The sequence below is a fragment of the Melampsora larici-populina genome (genome assembly GCF_000204055.1).
Source record: "Melampsora larici-populina 98AG31 unplaced genomic scaffold MELLAscaffold_15, whole genome shotgun sequence".
Lineage (NCBI taxonomy): Eukaryota > Fungi > Basidiomycota > Pucciniomycetes > Pucciniales > Melampsoraceae > Melampsora > Melampsora laricis-populina.
Window position 1 is genome coordinate 312950 of NW_006768779.1, and position 25193 is coordinate 338142.

General features: G+C 42.2%; 5 protein-coding genes across 5 annotated transcripts; 1 reads left to right on the forward strand and 4 right to left on the reverse strand.

The window, feature by feature from the left end:
- Window positions 1–696: 696 nt before the first annotated feature.
- Window positions 697–1607, reverse strand: MELLADRAFT_62551 (uncharacterized protein; the record flags this gene model as incomplete). The annotated part of the gene is made up of 5 exons (XM_007409369.1): window positions 697–787; window positions 1057–1138; window positions 1224–1294; window positions 1364–1496; window positions 1517–1607. 5 exons carry the CDS (start codon window positions 1605–1607, stop codon window positions 697–699), a joined length of 468 nt encoding a protein of 155 aa, XP_007409431.1.
- Window positions 1608–3088: 1481 nt separating this feature from the next.
- Window positions 3089–5942, reverse strand: MELLADRAFT_62552 (uncharacterized protein; the record flags this gene model as incomplete). The annotated part of the gene is made up of 7 exons (XM_007409368.1): window positions 3089–3768; window positions 4005–4136; window positions 4415–4483; window positions 4643–4986; window positions 5208–5365; window positions 5429–5812; window positions 5865–5942. 7 exons carry the CDS (start codon window positions 5940–5942, stop codon window positions 3089–3091), a joined length of 1845 nt encoding a protein of 614 aa, XP_007409430.1.
- Window positions 5943–14077: 8135 nt separating this feature from the next.
- MELLADRAFT_85659 (uncharacterized protein) lies at window positions 14078–15141 on the reverse strand (the record flags this gene model as incomplete). Its single annotated transcript, XM_007409367.1, has 8 exons — window positions 14078–14120; window positions 14181–14251; window positions 14310–14371; window positions 14428–14513; window positions 14574–14674; window positions 14744–14770; window positions 14827–14886; window positions 14956–15141. 8 exons carry the CDS (start codon window positions 15139–15141, stop codon window positions 14078–14080), a joined length of 636 nt encoding a protein of 211 aa, XP_007409429.1.
- A 947-nt stretch (window positions 15142–16088) lies between these two features.
- MELLADRAFT_74676 (uncharacterized protein) lies at window positions 16089–17583 on the reverse strand (the record flags this gene model as incomplete). The annotated part of the gene is made up of 7 exons (XM_007409366.1): window positions 16089–16302; window positions 16386–16454; window positions 16532–16592; window positions 16663–16807; window positions 16873–17232; window positions 17306–17320; window positions 17485–17583. 7 exons carry the CDS (start codon window positions 17510–17512, stop codon window positions 16213–16215), a joined length of 768 nt encoding a protein of 255 aa, XP_007409428.1.
- A 274-nt stretch (window positions 17584–17857) lies between these two features.
- Window positions 17858–21426, forward strand: MELLADRAFT_85661 (uncharacterized protein; the record flags this gene model as incomplete). Its single annotated transcript, XM_007409132.1, has 13 exons — window positions 17858–17920; window positions 18006–18025; window positions 18151–18383; window positions 18477–18590; window positions 18881–19072; window positions 19161–19312; window positions 19398–19507; window positions 19581–19699; window positions 19792–20276; window positions 20365–20448; window positions 20529–20714; window positions 20788–21205; window positions 21269–21426. 13 exons carry the CDS (start codon window positions 17858–17860, stop codon window positions 21424–21426), a joined length of 2334 nt encoding a protein of 777 aa, XP_007409194.1.
- Between the last annotated feature and the right edge of the window lie 3767 nt (window positions 21427–25193).

The window sequence follows — 25193 nt, forward strand, 5'->3', positions numbered from 1 at the left end:
TCTTTGAATGTTGTAGCTTGTCAAGTTGAGATTGAAAAGAACCTTTACAATCTGATTTGATTTAGTTATAATTAATAGGATGGTGTTTTCCATCTTGAATCATTTACAACATATTTAACAATCTTAAGTCTATCTTTTGATTTTAAATTTCCAATTTCTAAAACCTAATAACCAAAACCAACATCCAACCAAATCGAAAGAACAAAAAAATCAGTTTCAAAATCAAGAAGAGAGAAAAAAGAGAAAGTCAACAAACTCCTCCATGATTAGCAGTTTCTTCTTTCCAAACCGGTTCAACACCTTCATCATTTGATTTATCCAATCCTTGATTCTTTAATTCATTTTCCACAAACTCTTCTGCACTTTTATACGGTTTATCTGTTACTACATTAGTCACGAGTGATCAAGTTGATACTCTTAATCCTATATGTCTTCATGCAGTTACTTCTGGTACTGTACTACAAAAAACCCAAACAAAAATAATGATTTAGTGTTTTTTGGTGAGTTTTGTTGGAGTTGAGAACTTGAGACTTACGACATTCGTACTACATCTGCTCGTGTACTTCTTATAAATTTTCCTTCTGCTCTTGTTTCATAAGTCGGACCTGAAACCTACAAAATTAAATCATTCACTCAAAGATAGGATGAAAGGAAAATCCAATTTGTTAGTTCACTGAATAATAATTAAGTTGAAATTCATAGTGTGATAATTTCCCAAGCATAAATTCCTTCTATCACATCACCTTTTTCTAATCCGATTTCGGGTAACGATCCAAACACTGATTTCCTAAGTTCAAGATCACAAGCTATTTAAAATAGATTCAAGAGGTTTTTTTGTTTGGTCAAGTTAGTTTGATCAGATTACAAAAATTGATTTTTTATGAGAATTAGAAAACGCTTAAGAATTTACCATCTGACATGGGTGGAAGAAGAGGACCAAGTGTATCTATATTAGGACCGATTAAAGGATTCCAAGAAGTCTGATTCAAAAATGAGTTAAAAAACGATCCAAAAACAAATTGATTAAATAAATCAAACAATTTGTTAAAAACTTACAATGGTAATGCGAGATGATCATCAAGTGCAATGATTTGTCCAACTTTTAAATTCGGATTCACTGCTCCTGCAGCATTGGTTACTATAAAACAAAAACAGAATGATTCAAGTGTTGATGTTAAAGATTAATTTTTTGAATTATATGATTTGGTTTAAATTGAACTTACCAATTACTGCTTCACAACCTAATGATTTAAAAATTCTGACTGCAAAGACTACATCTAAAAGTGGATAACCTCTAATTGAACAAAAAAACTTGGTTTAATATGATTATCTTGGTTTTTGGTCAAGGATTAAGATTACTTACTCGTAATCATGGAATCTATAATCGGGACCGATCAAAAGATAAAAAAATCCAATCCGAACAAAATCGTGGGATTTGGCTTCAGCATGCAACCGCTTACTTTTGTAATTGTGGAAACCGTGCATATAAAAAACTCCTGCCATTGTCCACTCATACCCGTCAGTTCGGAAATGATAGCATTGATTGCTTTCAAATCGGGCATCTTGTTATCAATAGCAGCAGCGATTACATTTGAGGTACCAGACATTGCGCGCAGGGAAGGCTGTAGATTATAAGTGCGTTGAACGTTTCCCGCAAAAGATCTCAATCAACTTTGAAGTCCAATAGGCGAGTTGATTGAGGATGTTGCATATGAAGTTCTTGGAGTAGAAACATTGAGGTTGAATATGATTGATCTTGCTAGAGGGTTGTGAATCGTAGTGCCAGTAGTAAGAAGTTGAATGAGTGCTGGAAATGAGTAATTGGTAATCTTGTTCAATTTGTGTTGAGGTTGACAATCTTCTTCCTAACCCTAACCCTATCCTGTTAGCATTCCGATCTAGTTCCATATTAAGTCGGGTAACAACAGTGACCATCAATCAAGGACCATAATACTTGTCTGTCATTGGCTGATGTTGATTGATGATTAGAGCCAGTTGTTGGAAGGGTGGAGTCAGTTGAGGAAGACATGGTTTAGGTTGTGATGTCCCTGTTCCCGTTGGTCGAGGAAGGCTGATAAATGTTTGCACAAAATTGGAGTGAGCTGCTAAACCAGCCTCACTGAGTGAAAGCCTTCAAGACGATTCCAGTTAGTTGATTTGTATCTTATAAGAGGAATGACAAACATATTTTGGGTGAGGTGCGTGGAAATCAGATTAAACTGTGTTAGACGTGTAAACCTTGAAATTGGTAGTAGGGATTGGGAGTTTAATCAGGTTTTGCCGGCGAACACGGTTTACCTTTAACTTGAATGAATTGTATGGGCGTGCGGTGCTCCCCTTTTCTGGAACTACACTGTATGTACGTCAGAAATACAGTTACCAAGTCGACCACGTTTCCTGACATCTTTATGCATCTCTTGGAGTTTTAAGTAAAATACTCTAGCCAATAAATCTGGGCGATCTTCAGGGACTTGACCTGGAAGGAGCGCGCGGGTCACCTCAGGCCATTGCGGGTTTGCCGTCGTTGTGATGAACAGGCTCGGATGCCCGAAGCGTTTGACCAAAGACATAGCGTTGTGATAGAGCTTGTGCATGGCTCTCGGCCCGCCGATGAAAGAGGACGGCAAGATTATGCTCTTGCCAATTGTAAAGTCGTCGTTGTGGAGGCCCTCACACTGCGAACATAATGTATTTTTCCAAGGTGAAAAATGATTACATTTATTTCACAAAATGATTAAAAATGCATTAATTCTGCATTAATTCTGCATTTTTCTGCATTAATTCTGCATTATTAATCATTTTGTGCATTAATGTCAATCATTTTTCACCTTGGAAAAATACATTATTTTCACAGTGTCAGCCGCTCCATTATACAATTCTGCACGGAGTGTAGGTTGATTGAGGTGGAACCATTTCAACCGCGCATTCTCGACGCATATGTACATGTCGACTGTGTATTCCTGTAACAATCGCCCTCCTCTAAGTATAGCTGATAACGTATTGTGTCGCTCGAACAATTGATAAGCGCAGTGCTCCGACCGGCTGACTTTTCCAGTAGGGCCTATGACGCATAAACGCGGATTAGTTTTCAATTGTAGCAAGGAAGCATTAGCCTCTTGCACTTACGTCTTGATGCCGTGTTACGATAATGCTCGTCCCAACCATGGGACCCATGCATAAAAAAAACTGGGTAGCGTAACGCGAAATAAGTCGTGTTAAGTTCCGATATCCTCCGAAGTGCGCCACTCTTCCTATGCAGTATCACATCCCGGTCGGTCGACCCAACCTCCCCATCACCTGGTATGATGGCTGCGACTTGGTTACAGGTAGGATAGTTGTATCTGTTCTTGTCCCTATTCCCGATCGCCATTGATTTAATTTTGATTGTCTTGACGACATTGCTATTGACAATTTCCTCTGCTGACTTATAAAGTTTAGCGAAGGGATTTTTGGCGTAAAGAAAGCGTTGGAACTTCTTCAGAATTTCTGATCGAAGACCACCCCCGGCAGCTTTTGACCGCGCTGCAGCCTCGCTGTCTTGTTGATCCCCGTTCATGAAGATCTGCGCAAACTTTCTGGGCTGTCCATCTGGTGGTAACAGCGAGCCGATGTTGTGACTGAGCTGACCGAAAATACGACATGTCCATGTGCCACCATTCCCAGCCACGGTCTTGTCCGTTTCGACGCCGTTGGAGGTGAAAGACAGGGCATTGTTATATGCACGTATGTGCTTCCTAAAATGCTTTGAATCTATTGGGACACAAAACACTGTTAGGAAGGTCGATTAAGACAACATTCATGAGACTCACCTTGGTCAGAGCCCGTGAATCAATTCTGCACAAACTTCGGTGCGAGTTTATTCTCGAGGTTGTCGCTCGGGAGTGCAACAGCTCGTTTCTGACAACACATGGAAAACGTTGCCCGCTCGGCTTTCCAGTCTTTCTGAGTTTGTTCACTTCGCCAATGCAATGCTCCACAATCAATACAAACGTCGTCGCACTGACCGATATCAAGCGGCATCTTGCCTGGGAATCGTTCAATGAGACTTTGTTCTGCTAACTCAGAGGTGTCTTTCGAAGCTGGGCCGTTGGGTGCTGCTGGGTATATTGAAGTCATTGGATTGAGATGAAGTTGCGCTGCAATGATCAAGTGTACATTTGTCAGTCATAAGCCCGAATGGGATTGCCAATAATCTATATGATTTCCTGGCTCACCTAAGTGCGATGTGTCACGGCTGAAGCTCGAGGTTTCGGCGGTCAGGAATTTGGACAAACAACGCCTTCAAGTAGCCAGGCGGCGAATTTACTGAGTACTCAGTTGGTCGTGGTCGTGAGAGTCAAGGAACGGTATATGAAAGTGGTGAGAACAATCAATCACGGAAAAAAGCCAAGAATCTTCTCATCCAGGCACGTACCGCCACCGGCGAGGTTCTTATGCTTTCTACTATCATGCGATATCAAATGACTTATAGAAATGATTTGGCCTGGTTGGGTGAATTAATCAGAATGATTTCAAATGCAAAGTATTACAACCAAGGCGGTTCAGAAAACAAAGGACTGGCTCTACGCGAGCAGACAGAAATGGTATTGGGCGATAGGATGGTCAGACAGATTCGGTGCCAGGCAAATGAAGTGTCAAGCACCACGTGGGTGTCGAGGTTGGCGGCCAGCCTTAGTGCCGCGCCCCGTGCTGGGTCCCTGCTCAGGCGGGTCAAAGTCCTCCCCCAAATCAGTTTCAAACAGGTCGTCATTGAACTCCTCCTCCGGCTCGACTGGAATCGCTGCGCGTCCTTTTCCTTTGCCAGCGGAGGCTGCTCGTTTCTTATTCGGGACTGCAACGTCCTCTCCAACTGTCAGGCCGGCCGCCTCCTTGTCAACCAAGTCATCGGGGACTGAAGCACCACCTGAGCGACCTTTCACTTTTTTGACTGGTGCCGCCCGCTTCTTTGGCGTCACAGGCGTCGCTTTAGCCGGGCTACTATTGTGCCTGTAATGGAGATGGTCAGCTCAGGTTGAGCGTATGTTTGAAAGTCACTGACTTAGCCGGTTTGACTCGCCCAGCAGGAGTAACCTGCGCGCACCCGAAGCTTTCTTTTTGCTGACCGTTTGATGACCGCTGCCAATGTTAAGGCCGGTGACCTATGCGAAATCAATGCCTAACTGTTAGTGTGGTTTTGTGGTTGGAACGTAATAAGATTGAGGGTGTACCTTACATCGACGACCCATCGCATGTGCTCTTCGTTCCAATCTACAATATACCTGTGAACCAACGTCTCCTTTCCTTCTTGGACTAATCCTTGCGTTTTTTTGAGGTTCGGAGTTGGCCTCATTCGGTACTCGACTTTGAACTCGTGAGTGGACTTGTCCTATACAATGTAAAACAGCAATCAGAGAGAATTCAAGAACAAATTTGGGGCACAATGATTTACTTCTGGGCGGTAGTCTGTGTGTTTCATGACAAAGGCCAATACTGGCGAATCCGAATTCAAATCGGGCATTTCAGTCTTCGCTACTACTATACCGAACCCGGAAGCTGCAGTGTTATCGTGCAGTGTGCCAGCAAAGGCGTTAGATTCCCCAAGATCGACCTTGTGAGTGGCGTCAAAGTAGATCTGGAAGTCGGCTGAATCGATCGATGGGATCATTCTGCCCTTAAGAGTGTAGCATCTTTCGTCCTGAACTTCGTCCTTTGCAGCGGAGTATCCAGTCATGACCCCGTCGTACTCCCGCTCGTTTTCATCGTTCCAGCCGTTGCACGTGATTGAGCCGGTGGAGTTTTGGTAGGTGAAAGTCTGATTATTAGCAGGGGCGAGCTATAGTTCATTGTCAGTTCTGGAATTGCGGAGGAAACCAAGAAAAACGTACTATTTCAGATATTTCGAATACACCTGACACGTTGAAAGGGTGTGATCGTTTGTTTGGAGCGTTTGAAGTGTTTGACATGGTGTCGTTGTGTAAGCGTGACGGGTGATACTTGCGATAACTCGATCTGTCACTTGCTTGTTTGGGATAGAATCGATTGCGGTTTAGAGAATGGGATTGATTGTAATGGATTAACAATTGGGTTCTTGCGGCAAGTCTGGCTCGCAGCGCTTCGCAGCGCTGCTAGACGGTATTTCAGAAGCGCAACTTGACATTTCCGTGACCAAGCTAGGTAGCTAGAGCCGCAGCGGCTTTTTTTTTCTCACACAACTTAGTAGCTGAAAGCGAAGTTTTTTTTCGCAGCGCCTCGCAGCGTTTCAGGCCAAAAAAAAACTTTTTTTAAATTTATTTTTGGGCAAGGTAAAGGAAACAAAAGCAGATCAAGAAATGGTACTCTTAGGTAAGGACTGTTGAGAAACCTAAAAATAAACGTTTTGTGATGTAAAGACCGTAATGAAAACATAAAACATAAAGAAAAATCAAATAAAAAGACATTTCAACAAACTTGATGTAATGTAAGGACTGTGATGAAAAAAGAAAAAATATGTATATTCAAAATCAATTAAATCAAAGTAAAAGAGTGTAGAGAAAACGATAAAAGGGATTAAAAAAGAGGTGAAAATCGAAGAAGACCAATCTAAAAATGACTCTTCCTAACTTTTTTTACAATCAACTTCTTGCCATACTCTAGTACCTTCCCTACTTCACCAAAGTCGCCAGTTAAGGGAATACCTTCAAGTGTCCAAATTTGACTGCTGACTAACATTTCAATCATGCGAGGAACCAATCCTCCTCGCTCTGCTGTGCAGACTCGTCCAGCCACCGAAAAGCATCTTTCGGGAGCAGCAGATGCAGCCGGCGTTGCTAGATAATCCCGAGCCAAGATGGATAAAACCGGGTATTTACACCCATGAGTCTTTAGAATTTTGTGTATTAGTAAGGGATACAATGAATGACTAAATAAAAAGGAAGGGGTACTCACTCTCCACCAGTCTAGTGCATGTTCTGGGTTGTTTGCATCAGGAGATAACATCGGATCAACACCTTGAATATATCGTTCAAGCTCGTTGATATTGCCGGATGTTGCAACCTCATCATACAGGTTCAAGAAGTCCCCTCCAAATCCTTTGTCAGGCTCAGGCGATTTGCTTGAGACTGTGGTGACTGGTTGATTACGAAGGTCGGTCGCCTCGCTTTCAAGTGTAAAAACACTTTCTAAAAGTTCCATTGCTCGATCATGACTGGCCGAGTCTTCCCCAAATGCGCGGGCAAAGAAACGGACTCGTAGACTTGGGTGGAAAATGCTGGCTAGAACAAGTGTGTCGCAATCGAGGGCTTCATTGAGATATAAGGTGATTTTACTTATCATTATATCAACCATTGGGAACAATGGATCATTCTCGTGCATTTTCTTGAGTCGCTCTTCCATTGACGCCTTGAGTTGTACATATTTAACTAACACCATACACCCTGTGGGCTTATCACCCTCCATTTCTCGGGTTAGAATTTTGTATGGCTGTAGAGTGTAATTCAAGTAATCAGAAAACATAATGGATCCAATTCAAAGTGGTAGTTGAACTACGTACAGTGAGAATATCAAGCATGTCACGCATTGCTTGCCAATCTCCAACTGAGAATACAAGCTCTTCAAAATAGCCGTACTTCTTACCATCTTTCCGTGGACGTCGTTTTTTTGAATGCACCTCAGCTAGATCGTCTTTCATGACTCGATCGATTAGCTGAAAGGGGAAATGAAATAAATTGGATGGGAGTTCAATAGATTTTCACAAATAAAGGCGGGGAATCAATAAGAATGATGTTGAGTCAAATGATAAAGAACCTGGCTTACGTCTCGCGCCTCCCACATTCGCTCCCAGCGTTCAGCCTGGATGCCCCATCGAATTCCGTGTCCTGAGAGGAGTGCCTTGAGCGCAGGTAATTCATCTGTTTTGCGTTGAGCGTTGACCCTTTCTCGCCGACGATTGAAATCAGCACGGTGAGCACTAGACCGTGTAAGTTTCTTGTTAACTGTGTCCATCTTGATTGGAACAATTTCAATCAAGAAGTCAGTATGTGAAAACCGCAGTGAATGAGATCTAGGGATTGAAATCGATTTACTTACATCTTTGGTCAAAGATTTCATATATGTATCGCCCAGAAGGTAAGCGGTCTTGCGATTTCGATAAGTTTGAGGCTCATCGTCTTGTTCACAATCTTCCTCTTCCTGGTCATCATTTGAGCTCGAATGATCTGTATCATTTGAGTGATTGCTTTCTATGTCGTCGTCAAAATCTTCACTATCAGCATTGTTCTCATCTGCATCTAAGTCCTGGACCCCGGGTGTGCTACTGAGGCCGTCCAAGCCATCTTCTTCTTCTTCAATTACCGCTAGGACTTCCACCGGTGGAAAACGACCCAAGGTGCTGTGTCGAATACGTCTTGGTTTCATTCCAAGTGCGTCCAGGCCTGCCTTCACAATTAATCCCATTTTATGGCAGAAGCATCGAACTGACATTGTTTTCGGTTTCCACATAAGCTGATGATCTTGAACAAAACTCTGTTCCTCGAGCTGTCGATGGATTTCGCGGCCCATGGTAAAATTATTGCTTCCTGAATCGGATACACTGGCGAGCATGTAAAGGTTGGGTTAGGGTTAGTAAATGAAACCAAAGAAAATACGCTTTGATAATGAAGAAAACTGCGACATGCTCTCAAAAACACATCCGGGTGTTTTTGAGAGCATACGGAACCAAGCTCAGAGATCCGGCTGAGAGCTTAGGTTCCTGAAGCAGGAATGAGTGAAAGAAAAAAAAATAGAATAAAATAAAATGGGGACTTATCTTTTTATATAGTCCATTCTTTTTCAAGATGGCTACCATCGGCTCAGCAAGTAAATGCCCTTGATGATGCCATGCGACAAGTTTCAAACTTAAATGCCGAACAACATACTTCCAATCTTTCTTGATGTAAGAGATTGACGCCCCGATGAAGGCGTGAAGGTTTCCCTTCACTGTCCAAACATCTTGGATAAGACAAAATTTGCTGTCCAGATTCTGGAACAAATGAATTTGAAAAATATCAAATCAAATTGAGATATGTTCATAAGAAGAGAAAGTTGCATTGAGACAAAGTCGAAATAAAAAAAGGGTTGCTTACTTTGAGCTCTTTTTCAATCACTAATCCACGAAGTGACAGATAGAGGCGTTTGGCCTCTTCAGCGGACCATTTTCGGCCAAATACACGCGCATCGGGGCGCAGCCAGTACAAAATTGCCCTAAGAATTGGGTCTTCGATTCGTATGAACGGCAATGCATGTGAGACTTGCCACACCGAGAGGCACTGATTCAAAGTTTTGTTGGAAAAGGTTGGTGGACCGTTGACAAAGGCGGCTAAGGAACTTTGGTTTTTCTCTTGAAGACGCTGAGTACGTAGATTGGATTCGGTTGGTGGGAGGTTGGCACCGGCAGAGATGGCCATGTTGCGACGTGGGCAGCCGGCACCCGACTTACCAGCTTGCTTGCTACCATCTCTGTGTACCTTGAGGTTGGATCGAGAGCTACCACTGATCCTGACAACCTTATGGCACCAGAGACAAGGGTAAGACAAACCTGGTTCATCAAGAGGCTAAAAAATCGGTTCAATGTCAGCTATTACAACAATCTTGGTAGAAGGTAATGATTGATGAATAATAACTAGAGAGACTTACATCTTGTTCTCCATGAAACGCTTGTCCAAAGAACACATAAGGACTGTCGAATTCCTTGACAGGCTGGTTCCTTTTCCTTTTGGTGAGACGAAGGTTCTCTTCGTCGGAGTCTTGTGCCAGATCGACGTCAGGAGCACCAGAAGCAATCTATAGTGATTGATGACAAAGGTAAGTAATCAATACTATTCTTTGGGAGACATGATCTTGAATCTTTGACTTACCGAGAGTGATGCTTGACTGTTCCTGCCCCTGAGAGCAATGGACTGCACTCCAGAACGCTCATCATCGTCACCAGATTCAGAGACAGAGTTTTGATTATTCGTGGTTCCAGTGGCCTATAAATCGATGTAGATGATTAATGAGTTATGAACAAATGAAGATCTAGGTATAGTAGGAAAGAGAGACTCACTGAAGACGATGGACGAGAGACCGTCTTAGATCGGACACGTCCAGTCTGGCGAATTCCCACCTGGTCTCCTGGTAAGGAGGCGGATCGCTCACGGCGTCGGTGGACATGGCAGTCTCTGACATCCCTGACAGTGAACAAATCCCCCACGCCACCTAGGCCACGACGAGAATCAGATGATGGGATAATCATCCCAGGTGCTGGTCTTGCTGGGGTGGTTATTCGAGAAGAGCGACGAGGAGGGGCAGTAGACGCATCATCGGTCTCGTATCCAGAAGGAATGAAGGAATCAAGAGTTTGCTGCTTGTGAGACATTTTCGATTCGATTTTAGAGAATATATTTAAAGAAAGTGTGATATGATTAGGGTAGATGTAAAATTGGAAAAGAAGTCAGATCAGAACTGATAGATGATACTGGTGTTGCTGTGATTGAGAGTTTGGAGGAAAGACTTGCGTACCTTTATACTCAAAAATAGGTAAGCACCGGCTCCCATCCGACTGATCGACCAGCAACTGTCCACGTTTGAAAACACGGCGTATCAGTAAATGAGGTGGCTATCGTTGGTTAGAGAGAAACACTAACCTGTTACCCATACAACTACTGCACAAATGATGAATGTCCACGTTTTGTGAGATCGCGAGTTTTCAATTGAAGTCGTTTCGATGTGAATAGTCGAAGGTGTGAGGATTTGTGGCTTGAGATAGCAGACCTTCTGTAACAGAAGATTTGTAGGAATGATCGGTTAGGACAGAGATAGTGATCGAAATGGTGTAAAGGGTGGTGATTGTTGTAATGGGGGATGTGTCGGAAGGGTTAGTAAGGAGAGATCGTGATTGAACTTCAAATTGGTGTAGTAAGGGTTGGGTGGGTATTCAGGGAAGCGTGGCGTTAGTGTAACTGATAGCCTCGGGGTATCCGAAAGCGGACAGCGCAGCACCCAAAAAACCGGAGCCAGAGTAGTAACTCGAGGCGTAGCTCCCGGGTCTTTGGAGCCCCGGGTAGTTAAGCGGTAGCCCCGGGCGCCGCGCTAACGCGCGCTGCGCGCTTCTGGCTACGCTGCGAGCCAGACTTGCCCTAAGCCTGACCCCCCAAGGCTATTCCCTATCTGCTAATGTTTTCACTATCAGAGTCTGTCAAGTGTTTTTTGTCACATCCGCAGGTACTCATTTTGTGTTGTCTTTGAATGTATGGTTCTTTTTGACTGGAAAGATATTTGGTATCCTAACTTTTTTACACTATTTTTGTCAATATTGCAAGCTTTCAGATATCATATCTCATTCTCCTCATGACACAACATATAACATTGCAAGAATTTTAACTGACAGTCTTTAGAACAGTATACATGATGTATGCAAATTGATTAAAAGAACTACTCTCAAACATACCAATATCAGCAAACATTCATCAATGGACAAACCAAAAGGGACAAGGAGATGATAGTCAAAGGAAATCTATTGATACAAAATATTTTCACATGAGATCATTTAGTTCTGCTAAAGAAAACTGCTGACTACAATATCATGTACTGGAAGACTAAATTCAATGATCATTCTGGGATATTAAAGCAGAAACTTGACCCATTTAACTCAAAACTTCAGAAAACTTCAAAAACCTCAAAAACTTCAAGAACTGTGTGATACCAAATCCAAAGTTTAGAATTTTCAGTCAATCTTCAACTACAAGTGTTACAGAGATTTATGGCTACAAAAAAGTCAAATAAGATTAAGATCCCATACTCATTCCAATCAATAGGATACAAAAGAGAGGGCCAAGAATTTTCAACACACATACAGTGGGTCCTCAGCCAATTTCAAAGATGAATCAACTGCACTTTGTTTCACAGAATCTTGATTGATGCTAAGAAAATCCACTCAATCATCTTCATCAATTCACCCCTTTAAAATCAAACTTCCAACACAATCTCAATAATGATAATAAGTGATTAAAGCTTGGAAAAACAAATTCAATCTAGTTCTCCTTATCATCAATTACAAACTACACAATATCTTCAATTGCTTACTTTATCAAATTTATTCTTTCAGTAAGATCCTCATTATCATCCTCATCATCTCTCCTTTCAAGAAAGACTCCTGAACCCCCCTTGCACCCAATTTCTCCAATGTGGTTTTCTAGTTATTTCTTTGTGATAATCTGAATCAACAGTTTTAGGTAGATAGTCAGCCACTCCAATTGGAACCATAGAATGAAATCTGAAGATCAAACAGCTTGAATATTTTGTTGATTGGGTTAAGTAAAGTGAAAGATTCAAATGGTTCTGATTGGTTCAGGAAACCTGGAATGATTGGGTTTGGTCAATCTTTGTTCATCAGATCACCATTTATTGCTATTGAAATGGTGACTATTAGTATTGTGACCTACAGTCAAACCCATGAAATACAAAAAGTCATCCATAAATGCGGGAATTGGCGGAAATACATAACTTCATGCATTTTCACAGGTCAAGGGTCATGCTTGAATACTTAGCACTCAAGGCTTATGTATGCATAATTATATGCATTCTGATCCTGTATTTGGGCTAAAAGCTATGCAATTAGGCTTCCAAGACCTGGTTTTTTGAATTTGAACCTATGCATTACCATTTTTGACATAATTATGCCATAAACCCAACTTTTAACCCACATCAAATTTGGGGGAGTCCTGGTCCAGCAAAATGGTGGATTATGCAGTTGCACGGGTATGCAATTGTGCATGCTTGACTATATTCAAATAAAATCTGTAGTTTAGATTTATGTAGCCTTTGGGATCTTAGCAGACTGTAGAGGTGATCACATGATGATTTTATATATGAACAGAGATCCCCAATTAAGCAAACAAAATCGATTATTGTATCAACAAGAGATTTATTGTTTTTCAAAGTCAACTCACCAGAAACAATACTTTAATTTGTTTGTTCTATTTCAATTTGATGTTTTCAAACATTGAGCAAAATGAAACAAATGAAATTTTGAAATCACCAGTCTAAATATTTGAATCAAAGAAAGCTAGGTTTGTAAAATTTAACTTAGGTAAATCTCTTCAATACATTCATGCACCTATAAGTCTGAATAATCATACATAAAATGGCAATGTGTCAACTACCCAGATCACCAAAGAATCAATTTAAACAGCATCAATTTGCCAAGAAGTGGGGTTTGAAACTTGCTTTTTGAAACTTTTTTGGGTTTGAATTGTAATCAAAAGTATTTTCATGAGATTCTGATGAGTTCACTTTGATATTGCATATATTCATGGATCTTTTGTCAAGAGGTGAATAAGCATAAATCATACAAAGATATTATAAATAATACAAAGATATCATATATAATACAAAGATATCATAGATACTACAATGGTATCATGAATAATACAATGATATCATAAATGATACAATGATGTCACAAATAATACAATGATATGATTTGAAATAGTTCTGTTGGAAGTATCAGCTTGTTAGAAATGGTTTTTAACAAGTTAATTAGACCTGTGACTCCTCCTATCGTGAGGGGTGGGGCGCTCAGAGGGTGAAAGTTATGGCAGCGAGCGCGGTGACTGAAATGAGTCCTTGTAGATAAATGATTCTCTTGTTTTGGTCAACCTGAGCGTAGAAATAACCCAGCAGACCTCCCCTTTGGCTGCTCAAAATTCACAGTTGTTAGGGGAAACAGTGGAGGTTTTGTCAGGTTTTTTGGATCGCTTGTTCGCCTTCAATATGAATGAATTGTGAACGATGAATGATGATGATTACGGACAAACTAGGAGTATTATTTCGAATTCCAATGTACATAGCTCACACTTCAAGTGACAATTTAGATCAGGAGGCAAAGGCAGATGATTTTTTGTGGAAATCAGAGACGTTGAGACTCCTTTCGCATGAGATGAATCCATAAAGTTTGTTGTTATTATTTCGGTAATCCATAACAAAGTCACAATATGCAAAAGGATGGGATGTGGAACAATTGTATAGCTATGGAAAGATTGTCAATTGATAAGAGCAGAGGAAATTATCGCATCAAAATTCATGAGGATATAATTTGCCAGAAGGCTTAGACAGGGGCGTTTTGTCCCTTGGTACCGGCTTCGTTGTTGCTGTTGATGATCATAGAGTCAGAATGTGGCTCTTGATATAAATGTGTAGAATAGACTTACAAATCCCAGATAAGATCTCCGAGATAACCTTGCTTGAGCTCTTGAGCAGTAGGCTCAAGGTCGTAGAATGTCTGTGGGAGCAATGCGATGGTCAGCACGAGCAGAAACAGAAAGAGTTCGTTGCGCTACCTTGTTAGATAGAGCAATCTGGGTGCAGCCGACGGTCACGTTTTTGGAGTAGAACGAGCAACCTATGAAGAGAAAATATCAGAGCTGATCCTCAAAAGAAGTGATGCAATCGACTTACCGTCAAGGACAGGGACATAGAAAGGCTTGTCGGGGCGACCCTTGCGTTGGACATAAAGCTGCTTACCGCAGTTAGAAGTCTTTGCACTGTGGATGACAAATAGGTGAGCGAAAGACTTTGACCCGGAGAACCATACAAATGCCTACCCGTTCAACCATCCAGCTGTGGCGGTGTCATTTCCGTAGACTTGTTCTGATCCAACCCATAGACACGCGCCGGGTTGATTGGTCGAATAGTTTCCGCAAATCTATGCAGACGAAGGGGGCAATTAGGATAAAAGATAGAATACGGGGCTTGTGATTCCCAAAAGGCTTACACCTGGCCCATCCCGCATGGCGAAGGACTGAAAAAAACGAAAAATCAGCACATTTTCATTGAATAAAGCATCAATGGACTGACAGTGTTGGTGTCCTCGGAAGTGTAACGACGTTGAAGAGTTTTTTGGTTGTGGTGTTGGAACTGGTGATAGATGGGTTGTGGACATCAGTGAATGACAAATACAACCGCGCCAGAGATAGAAGCACTTACCCGCTCGACTCCTTGGAAAGGTGGCTTGCCATTGGTAGCGTTGCAGCGAGTTCGGTCGTCGGCAGCAGACCATACACATCCATCTTTTTTCATAAAGTAGTTAAAGCATTCGGTGTGGACTGTAGCCTTCACAGCAGGAAAGGCCACAAGGGCAGTCGTAAGGAAAAGGACAGTAACAAAACGCATGGCTGATTGTCGTATGATGAAAATATGTTATATGATAAATAAGTAATATCTGTGAGGGGAATATTAACCAGACAGTCTCTGGATGGGAAGAGTGGATGATGTTAAGAAAAAGTACGAGCTGGACGGGGTTTATATACTTACCTGTTGCAAATATATTGGAGCTTAAATAGAAGGCATAGCAGCGATCATGTGTCCTCTACATAGAAATCACCTCTGCCGGTGGCTTTCTTACATTGAGGCTTCAGCTAGGGCCCTGGCGTATCAATTGAGGAGAAGCTTCCAGCGGCACAGGCAGGAAGCACCACTTTTCCGGATTGTTGAATGGTACAGTAGAAACACATGTCTTGTGATGAAGTTGGTGAATGTAGAATCGAGCTTCCTAAAACCCACTGTTGGATTCGTTTTCGAGTGTGGCTGTGTTGAAAGAGATACTTGAGTCAATACAGAGCCCGTAGGCGTCATGAGTCATGACTTCGAGCACGCAGTGGTTCTGAACCCCTAATCACGCGGGCCGATTATTTGGGACGCCCATCTGAAAAGGGACTTTTGGCTTCTTCTTCAACGCACAACTCCCGAGCAAGGTATGATCTCGAAAGCTTTCTGGCAACTGAAACTGAGTCGCGTCGTAAATAAGTGTGAACATGTGATGCCCTGCCCCTACCTTCAGGAGAAACCCTAGCCCTTATGGTCCTCAACTCTAAGGCATAAGTGCCGAGATTTTGCTTGAAGGGGCAATTATGAATTCATCTTATTTAGGAATCGGGCCTTTCATCATAAAACTCGACCATCCCATCAGGCAGGGAGCAAAAGGATCTTGAAAGCAGTCTACCTGTGTTTGAAACTGTTGTATAGCACGGAGTGCATCTTCAACACACTTTTTTTGGTTGACCTCTGAGAGTTAACTGAGGAGGTCCGGGCGGGGCGGGAGCACAACAAAAAAGTGGTCGGCAGAAACCATCAAATGTGGTATTCTTATTGGCACACCTCTCAAAATAGGGTGAGTGGCTGTCATAATTACAGTGGTTATGATGAGTGAAGATCACATCTGGGGTACGCAACCCTGAATTGGACTTATTTTGTGGAGGTCATCAGATGAGTCTTGAACCAACTGATAATCTCATCTGTTGATTCGTTGAATGCCTTCTTTTCTGATGGGTTGTCCTATATATTTTCATTACCGATCCATCAGAGTTTATTCCCTTACAATTGAGAGTTACATATGAAAACCAATCAAAAACACATACCAGATCTGCCCGACAACCGAATCCATGTGACGCGCCGGGGTAATAGTTTCGCTTGTACCCAGGTTTGTACTGTGCGGTTGAATGTATTGACAAGATTGGTGAGTTTGCTAATGTTCGTGCATTTTTTGTGCAGGGTTACGACATACCTTGCCATCTCCCAAGATTTCGTCAGTCACCCTTTGGAATTCGATCGGGAACTGCCCATCACTGCAACAAGAAGCAGATTAATTGTTAGATGATATTTATGTGAAAGCTAGAAGCAAAAGGCCAACTCAACGTTTCACAAGAGTTAATCAAGATTGGAGCATGACTGGATTTCAACAGTTTCTCAATGTCTTTGGGATTTTCTAGAAGACTAGGATGACTGGTAGCTCCGACCTTCAACCCATTCTCTTGAGCAAGGTTGAAGACATATTTACCACCTATGTACGGAACAGAATCAACATATGTCCACTTTCAAAATCAATACATCAAGATTCAACCTCACCAAAGCAGTATCCAACGGCTGCAAAGTCCGTGAATCCTTTGGCCTTGAGAGCCTCGATGGCTTTATCCAGAGGGGGTCTTGTTTGTTCTGGGCCGTGTTTTTTAAACCAATCTGGGACTGAAAAGTTCGTCCCTCCATTCATTCCATCTTCTGGAATAGGATCACCGTTCAGATAGTCGATCAAATATGCCGATACGCCAACCTTTTTCGCGAGTTGATCAGTGATCATTTGAACATTCTTGAGCTCCACTCCAAACACGTCAGGTAGTACCAAAATCGCCTTGTGAGGGTGAGCGTCAGAGGGTGTGAAGCTGTAAACTTTCACGTCGTTAAGCGTCTCGAATTTTCCGAGAGCTTCACCTGTACGTTGACATCCAATCGAGTGAGTATTAAACGCGCCGAAGGGTGAGGCTCAAGGACCGGACCGCCTTACCCTGATGAATCACCCCTTCACTCGATGAGTCCATAAATATAAGTGGGATCGATCACGGATATCACACAAGAAAGAAAGCACGCTCATTAACACAATGGGCATGACGCTGAGATTCAAGATGGTACATGGGAACAGATCCTTTTTGTCTATCGAAAGTTTAAAGCAAGACTAAAGCCTACCACTCAAGCACTGGTCGTCGCAAGCCATTCTATTGATGAATGTAGATTTCTCGTGAGGAAGGTTTGGATGTTTTTGTTTAATGCCAATTAAGAACTTCAGGTGATGGGGTCGATTGCAGTCATCAAGGGGTAAATGATGCTGATGACGTATGTGATCCCGGCCCGATGAAAGGCCAACCTCAGGCTGAGCCGATCAATTTCGCCATACTCGGCCTCGGGCGCCCCGGCCGAGTCCTTGTGTTGAGTCTTGACGGATACTACTCGTACGAGAGCCCATTTTGATTTTCCATTCGACACACTTTCAAAGCAACACTTCCACATTTCATTCTCAGGTCAACCGTCATAGTGCTGAGTACAACACACACCAACCATAATGGATTCACGGAAAGTCAAGTTACAGAATTATGCTGAACCCGATTTGGAAGGATTTGCTAAAGTAAATTAAATCACTTCATTTCTCATCTTTCCATTCAAAATGGTCATCTTCGCTTACAAAACCTCAACACACTCAATCCAAACAGCCCAGAGAGCTCGATGACCAGTGCGTGTTTGAACCCAAGACCTATTCTTAAATGAATAGGGAACTTGCTCGATACCTTCGAGATCTTCACGATACCAAAATTGCTCACATCATCATCTCTACATCCTTCAAACTGGGCTGTCGAGCAGCAAGCTTAATGCTTTCGTCTCTGGACCGTCCAAAAAATCAAAGTACGTGAAAGAAAAAGAAGCTGCAGAAGCCAAGAAAAAGGAAGAAGAAGAACTCGCAGCAAAAGCCTACGAAGACTTTGTGGCTGTCTTCGATTCTAACGATCGGTCGGGCAGTGGTCGAGGTAAATCTGGCTCCGGTCAAAGTAAAGTTGCTCAGGGGAAGACTTTTGTCAGAGCAGGTGCATCTGGTCAGTAGAGTGATCGGGTCTATCACCTCTTCATTTCAACACCCATCTATACTTTACTCTTTGTTCTCACAATCTTCGACTTTCCCTTTGTAGGTGGCCCAGCGGCTTTGTACAATCCTATAGTGGAAAAGGCCGAGAAGGCTGCTACCAGTACTTCCGAACGACCTCAACACTCTAAGTTGACTTTCTTCGAAAATGAAGATGTCCGTATATCCTTTGAACGATGTAGCATAGTACCAGCAGGCTAACCGCTCGTTCTCTCTATCGAAACGCAACCCGGCGCCTCTCGATCTTTGCGCTGGTGTGAATATGACCCTGTATCAGGAACCGGCCTCAAACAATGCTCCTTCTCATTCTTCTCGGGGTCCAAGGCCAATGCGTGCTCTGTCTCCGAGTCTCCCAAACAATAATGCTCCTACCTCGTCGAACATCGGCGCGGCACCTACCACGCACCGGAAGCTCCGTGCCGGAGAAAGCTTTCTAGAAGAGTTAAAAAGGTTTGCAACTTGACAAGAGTCATAGGGCCTTATTCTTCTCGCCCTCAATCGGCAAGGGTCACTTCAATTTTATGGAAACTCAAATCCCTGTAAACTTTTACTATGAGGACAGGAAAGACGCTGAAAGAGAAGGGAGACTAGGTGCGAAGGCCAGCAAGGATCCTCGTGGGATGAGTATCACAGCTTTGGCTGGTCAGTGCTTCATTTGAATATCACTCTGACTGCCCTAAGAAAGACGGTAAAGTTGATAGCGTAATCATCTTTGGAATTTGTATCGTAGCATTGGAAACTGCCCCTTACTTATCTGGCGGTTCAAGAGATACTGGCGACCCCTTGACCACAAACGTTCACGTCGGGAACTTGCCTGGCACTATCTCCGAACAAACTCTGGGGGCATTTTGCGTGAAGTGGGGTCCGATCGTTTCTCTAAAAGTAGCTCAAATTCTCTTTTGAACATCAGTTGTGCAATCGAAGTCAGGCTCACGTCTGTGTGTACATTGTCACGGTCTTTTTCAAGATTATGTGGCCACGCAGCGGTAGCGATAATATCGGTGGTGCTGGATATGGTATGGTTGCTATGCGTCAGACTAAATCAGGTGGCCTCAATGGTTTTGTCTCCTACATGAGGTAAGTTTCATCTTTTGCACCGTCTCGCATTCTCTTGCACGAATTAACCAGGTGCTGGATTACGTTTGTACAGGCGATCCGATGCTGAAAGAGCATGTCGCGAATTGGACGGTTTCGATTGGGGTGGCAATATCTTACGTACAGGGTGGGGTAAAGCGATGCCTATGCCACCTGGTCATAAAGCACAATTCGGTATGCATTTTGGAAAAGCCACATTGACTACATCGCTCGATTTGTGATCTCCTGCTCAACTAATGTTCTGCCCATCGTATCATGTGAAACAGAGTTACCGAGAGAATCTCGTATGACATCGCGATCACCATCACCCAAACGCCGCCGATATGCGAAGTCTTCGCCTAATCGCGACTCCCGTCGCCGAAGAAGATCCCGCAGTACCTCATCGCCCGATTCCCGTGATTATGACCGACACCGTCGCTCTCGATCTCGCTCAGATGAGGACAGGGGTCGATCATCGAAACGCAGAAGGCAGTATGACTCCCGGTCCCGTTCGCGATCAATGTCTCGATCTCGATCAGTCTCATATGATCGTTCCAGGTCACGTTCGAGATCTTATCGTTCACGCACTAGGTCCAGATCGCGTAACTACAAGGATAACCGTATTTGGCCAAAACTACCTAATGGAGAAGAAGAAGAAAAATTTATCACAACAGTGGCTAAAAAGGTTCTCGAGCATGGAGAACGATTCGAAAGAACGTTGAGAGAAAGAGAAAAGTCAAACCCCAAGTTCAATTTTCTCATCGAAAGTGATGTACGTGGCGTGTTTCCTGTGGTAGCATGATTCACGTCCAGGAGCTGATCATACTGACACTTCCTTTTTGCTGATGTTGTCCCCATAGGCCCCAGCCCATCATTATTTCAGAATGCTTATAGATCGCCATTATCGTCCACCATCTCCCCCTCCGCCCACATTCGCCGATGAGGTCATTTCATCATCCAATCATTTCAAACAAGATTTTCTGTCACTTACTCATACATTTATGAATTTATAAACTACTTTCAGGGTTACGCTTCTATCTACTCTACGGATTCAGCTGAAGACTCAGAAAATGAACGGTTGCCTAAGGGTAAACTGGGGAAATATAGCCGCAAACGATTTCAAGCTATGCTTAGGAGCGTCACTCCACAGCGAGAAAGGATTGCAAGATGTATGGCATTTGCATTGCATCATGCCGATGCAGCTGATGAAGTGAGTGTACCCCTTGAGAGACAGGCATTTGAGTTTTACTCCAACCTTGCTGATTCGTTTACGACATTGCTAGGTGGCGGAAATATTAGTCCAATCTTTAACAATTGATATGACACCCATTCCACGCAAGCTAGCACGACTCTATGTAATCTCCGACATCCTACACAACAGTTCAAATTCTTTACCTAACGCGTGGAAGTATCGACAAGTATTAGAGAAACTGTTGCCAGATGTATTTGATCATCTTAATTTGATCTATAGATCATTTCCAGGTCGAATTAAAGCGGAAACGTTCAAAAAACAAATCACAGTCATTGTGAATGTATGGAGTTCATTTATGGTGTTCAGCCAAACTTCAATTGATGATTTTAATATCAGGTTGGTGAAGATGGATGAAGAAGAGATTGATGGGGACGGAATCTACACTGGACCAGAAGGAGATGATGTGGATGGGATGGTAGTTGAAGAGTGGAATGATGAGAATCCTGAAAGTCAGTCTGATTGATTTTTTTTGGATATGTTGATTGTAAAGCTGATTCATCTTATTCTTCCAGTAGATGGTGAATTAGGAGGCAACGATGTAACCACTCGATCTAATACAGGGTTTGCACCTGCTTTCAAACCAGCGGTAATGGAGAAAAGCTCTTCAACTTCACAAAATGAATCTGAAACAGGTCCTGTGAAACTTTCAGGCGCAATCAAGTTGCTATGAAGAGCTAAATTTCAAATTTTCATGTTCTAATTAGTTTGGAAGATTTGCTTCAGGATGGACCTGGCAGTAAAGTACTACTACTGATTTGTAGGTGTTAGTACTTTTGATATGCCAAGTCTGTCAAATCTTCATAATTTTATCATTCAATAGTGTTTGTTATACATCATTTTGTTATACGTTGCTGGCAAGATTTAGTCAAATGAGGGATTGAAAATACATTGGTTAAAAAAGTCTTATTTGGTCTCAAATGTTGAGGGACTAGAGTTTCATACCACATTCTAGAGTTGTATACCACATTCTGACTGGGAAAATTCACTCCATATTGAGGGAATTCAAGTTGGGAAAATGCCTAAAATGCAACTGACCCTATATCAAAATGCTGCCTGAAAATTATACAGTTCATAATTGATTCACATTCAAAAAAAATGCCTTGAATGATTTGAAAAAAAACTGAATGATCACAGCAAGACTGTGTGCCTGTGTTGATTGATCTGCAGACGGCAGATCAACTGCTGTACCTGCATCTACATTTTGCTGTGATTATTTGAAAAGTCTTTCAAAATATCTGAAAAGTTTCTTCCAAATGCCCAATCAACTTGAGGTTCATTGTGGGTTTTCCCTAGGCACTGAGGGGATTTAGTTGAGTGTATCAATTATGACTACGGCTGTAAGTTTTGGAACAAACATCAGAAAGCCCCACCTGAGAAGCACATTCCTAGCAAAATAAATCAATAGATTTTGAAGGACTGGGAGGCCAAGATACATCTCCCTGTGTCTTAGATACATAACCTGTAAGCTAAACCAGCTGGTACCATACTTGTTTCCTCACACCATATGAGATGGCCCATACAAGGGCAGTTAACTGATGGAGTATCCCTCTTGAAGGTAGTTAGGCACTTGTTGGCCAACTTGAAACCCACTACTGTTATCCTGTCATACACAATTAATTGCCCATGGTCTGTCACATAGTAAGATAGCTTGATGAGAACTCATGCTTGTGTGATTCAAACCTTGGCCACTAGTTCCAAGGAAGTACATGTAGTCAGCCATCACCTCAACCTGAATCATCTAACCCTGAGACTTACTAACTAGATGGCACTGTCAGTTTTTAAGGAATTACAAAACTTCAATCTGTTGAATTGAGAGAAGCCAAAGCACCATATAGTAAGTTGGACATGCTAAATACAGGTTTGATTGACTTGCAAGCAAGGAAAGATGAATAATCAGACTACCAACTGGCCAAGTGAAGTGGGTGTCTTTTTGGAGCACGTCATGGACCAGATTCAGTCACCAAACCCTTCCAGGGTATGCCTGAACAAGACCTACAGTGGTTCTATCATATCTTGAGCTTTGCAAAGAGAAATGGCTAATGTTTATACTGCACTAAACATTGAAAGTTACCACTGTGAAGTCAAAAATACAGATGTCATTGGTTTAAATCTGGTTAAAAGCTCAAATTTGAATAGATATTTTTATGGCCAGCATATAATGGAATTGATGCAGATAACTTTAAAGTTTCACCACTGAAGTTTTCAAGTAAACTCGGAATTTGATCAAGCAGTTCCAGCCTAAACATATTCACCCAGATTGTCTAGGTACAGTAATGGTCAAGACATGAACTATTTGTGCCAAGATATGGAATTAAATGGAAGCCCAACAACTCAACTTTGACGGCACTTGATCAGAACCCATCACAAATTTCTTAATCCACCTACTGGCCAGCTAACCCTTGGCCAGCTACATTTCTTCTATGCAAATTCTTGAATGAGGGAAGGGGAAGAAATACAGATTATGCCACCCCAGTGATAAACCACAACAGGCAACCCCCTCTAAAGACATCACCATTGAAAGGCTTAACACCCATATGACCATAGGTTTTTTGTTGTCCCAAACTGGGCAGCACCGGTAAATAGGTCCGCGGTAAAGACATGACCTCTCTACACCCAGATAAGATCCTTCCCACCAAGTGGTATTGGTTTAGGAGGGTTTGCCTGTGTCAGATGTGTCAGGATGTGGGTGTGAGGCAAAAAACATCCCTCAGACATAGCTTATGGGAGGTGTGTCATGGTGCAAAATGGAATCCAAAAAGGGGGTTGGAACACCTTTTGAGATATCACAGGCTGTCATTTCAAGAGAAGACTGATTAAAATACTAATGTCTATGGATACTTTGGGTGAAGCAATCACAGTGCCAAAATAGCTGCTCACATCAGGGTGAGCATTGAAATTCTCTTGTTTTGTTCAACGTTTGTTCGATTTTGCTTCCAAATTCTCTCCCTTTTCATCCTGTTTTCTTCCTGCTTGTTAGCTGATTACATGATTGAAAGGAGCTGACACTGCAAATATAATGTGTTTCTCTGTGGTGAAAAATGAGTACATTTAATCCAAAAATTGATTAAAAGTGCATTAAATCTGCATTATTAATCATTTTGTGCATTAAGTTCAATCAGTTTTTGCCTCAGAGAAACACATTATATTTGCAGTGTGAGCAGGTGAACTAGTCCTTCCTCAGGCTTCATTCCTTAGCAAAGAAGCCTGAGGAAGGGCTGGCACATCTGCTCCCTTTATCTCAGACCCTCAGCTGATCCTCAGTGGCATGCCTCAGAGCCTGCCGATCCAGGATCTTGGACAAGGTTCTGAGCTGTTCTGAGTATGCAGTGACTCATGAACTGATTCTGAGTACTCATCTAAGAGACTGAGCTCAAAGAATGCTCATCCAAGATGGGAATGAGCATTCTCCAGCAATGTACAGAAAAATTTGAGCAAAACAGCCTGATCACCTGAGCAATACCAAAATTTTTAATTGAAGGAATCTGAAAGAAAAATAATCTTTTTTGGAGAATTCAGGAAAGTGTAAAATGCTCACCTATGTGTTGTGCATCAATTTTGGACCCTGTGAATGAAAGGATCAAACTAACAAAACAACAAACACTGCTTGGCCTAATGTGTCAAGATGTTGCAGTGTTACAGAAGATGAGAGGCTGTTTTCAGGATAATTTGATGTCTTTTGAGATGATGAGTCCACATATTTTCCGACCCTGGTTCCTGCTTCTTGAAACTTGATGATGCATATCTCAACTATACACCCACTCTAATCCATCATCATGTTTGTAAGATATCTCAATTACTCTTGAATGATTTACAAAGAGGAAATTATAAGAAACCTTCATCAAATACAGCTCAATTACAATCTGATCCCTCAATTGGTAATGATGTGGTTTTGAGTGGATTTGACAAGGCAAAAATTGGTTTTGTTCTGAATCAGTGCTGTGGTAGACTTTACTAAGTGTCCCTGTCCCTCAGAAGAGCTCAAGCAAGGGACTTACACCAAACTTGCAGAGTGATTGGTGGTCATCAGATCTTTTGCAGGAGTGAATCTTGCAATCTGTTTGGGAGACTCCCCACCAAATATTCCTTCCTGGAGCAAAGATAAAGACTATGTGCTGAGTTCTTGTGTAGGTTTTTGATTCTTTTTTGTTGAGGACATTGATTCCTTCTTGCACTGAAATTGTCTTGAAGATTAGGCCTCAAAGGCAACTTTGGATTTGAGAAGGACATTACATGTGTAATATGGACACCACTATTTGGCAACCACATTTTTGACCCATTGCCCTGACTCAAATTCCAGCAAATTTGCTGCCTGTTTCTTTTGTGAAGTTGCCCGGTTTGGAATTTCAAACCGGATTGAAATTTCTTTTGGAATTCCTTGAAATCTCACACTTTTTTTCAAATTTGCTCATTCGACTTGATCACATGTGATCTCGCCTT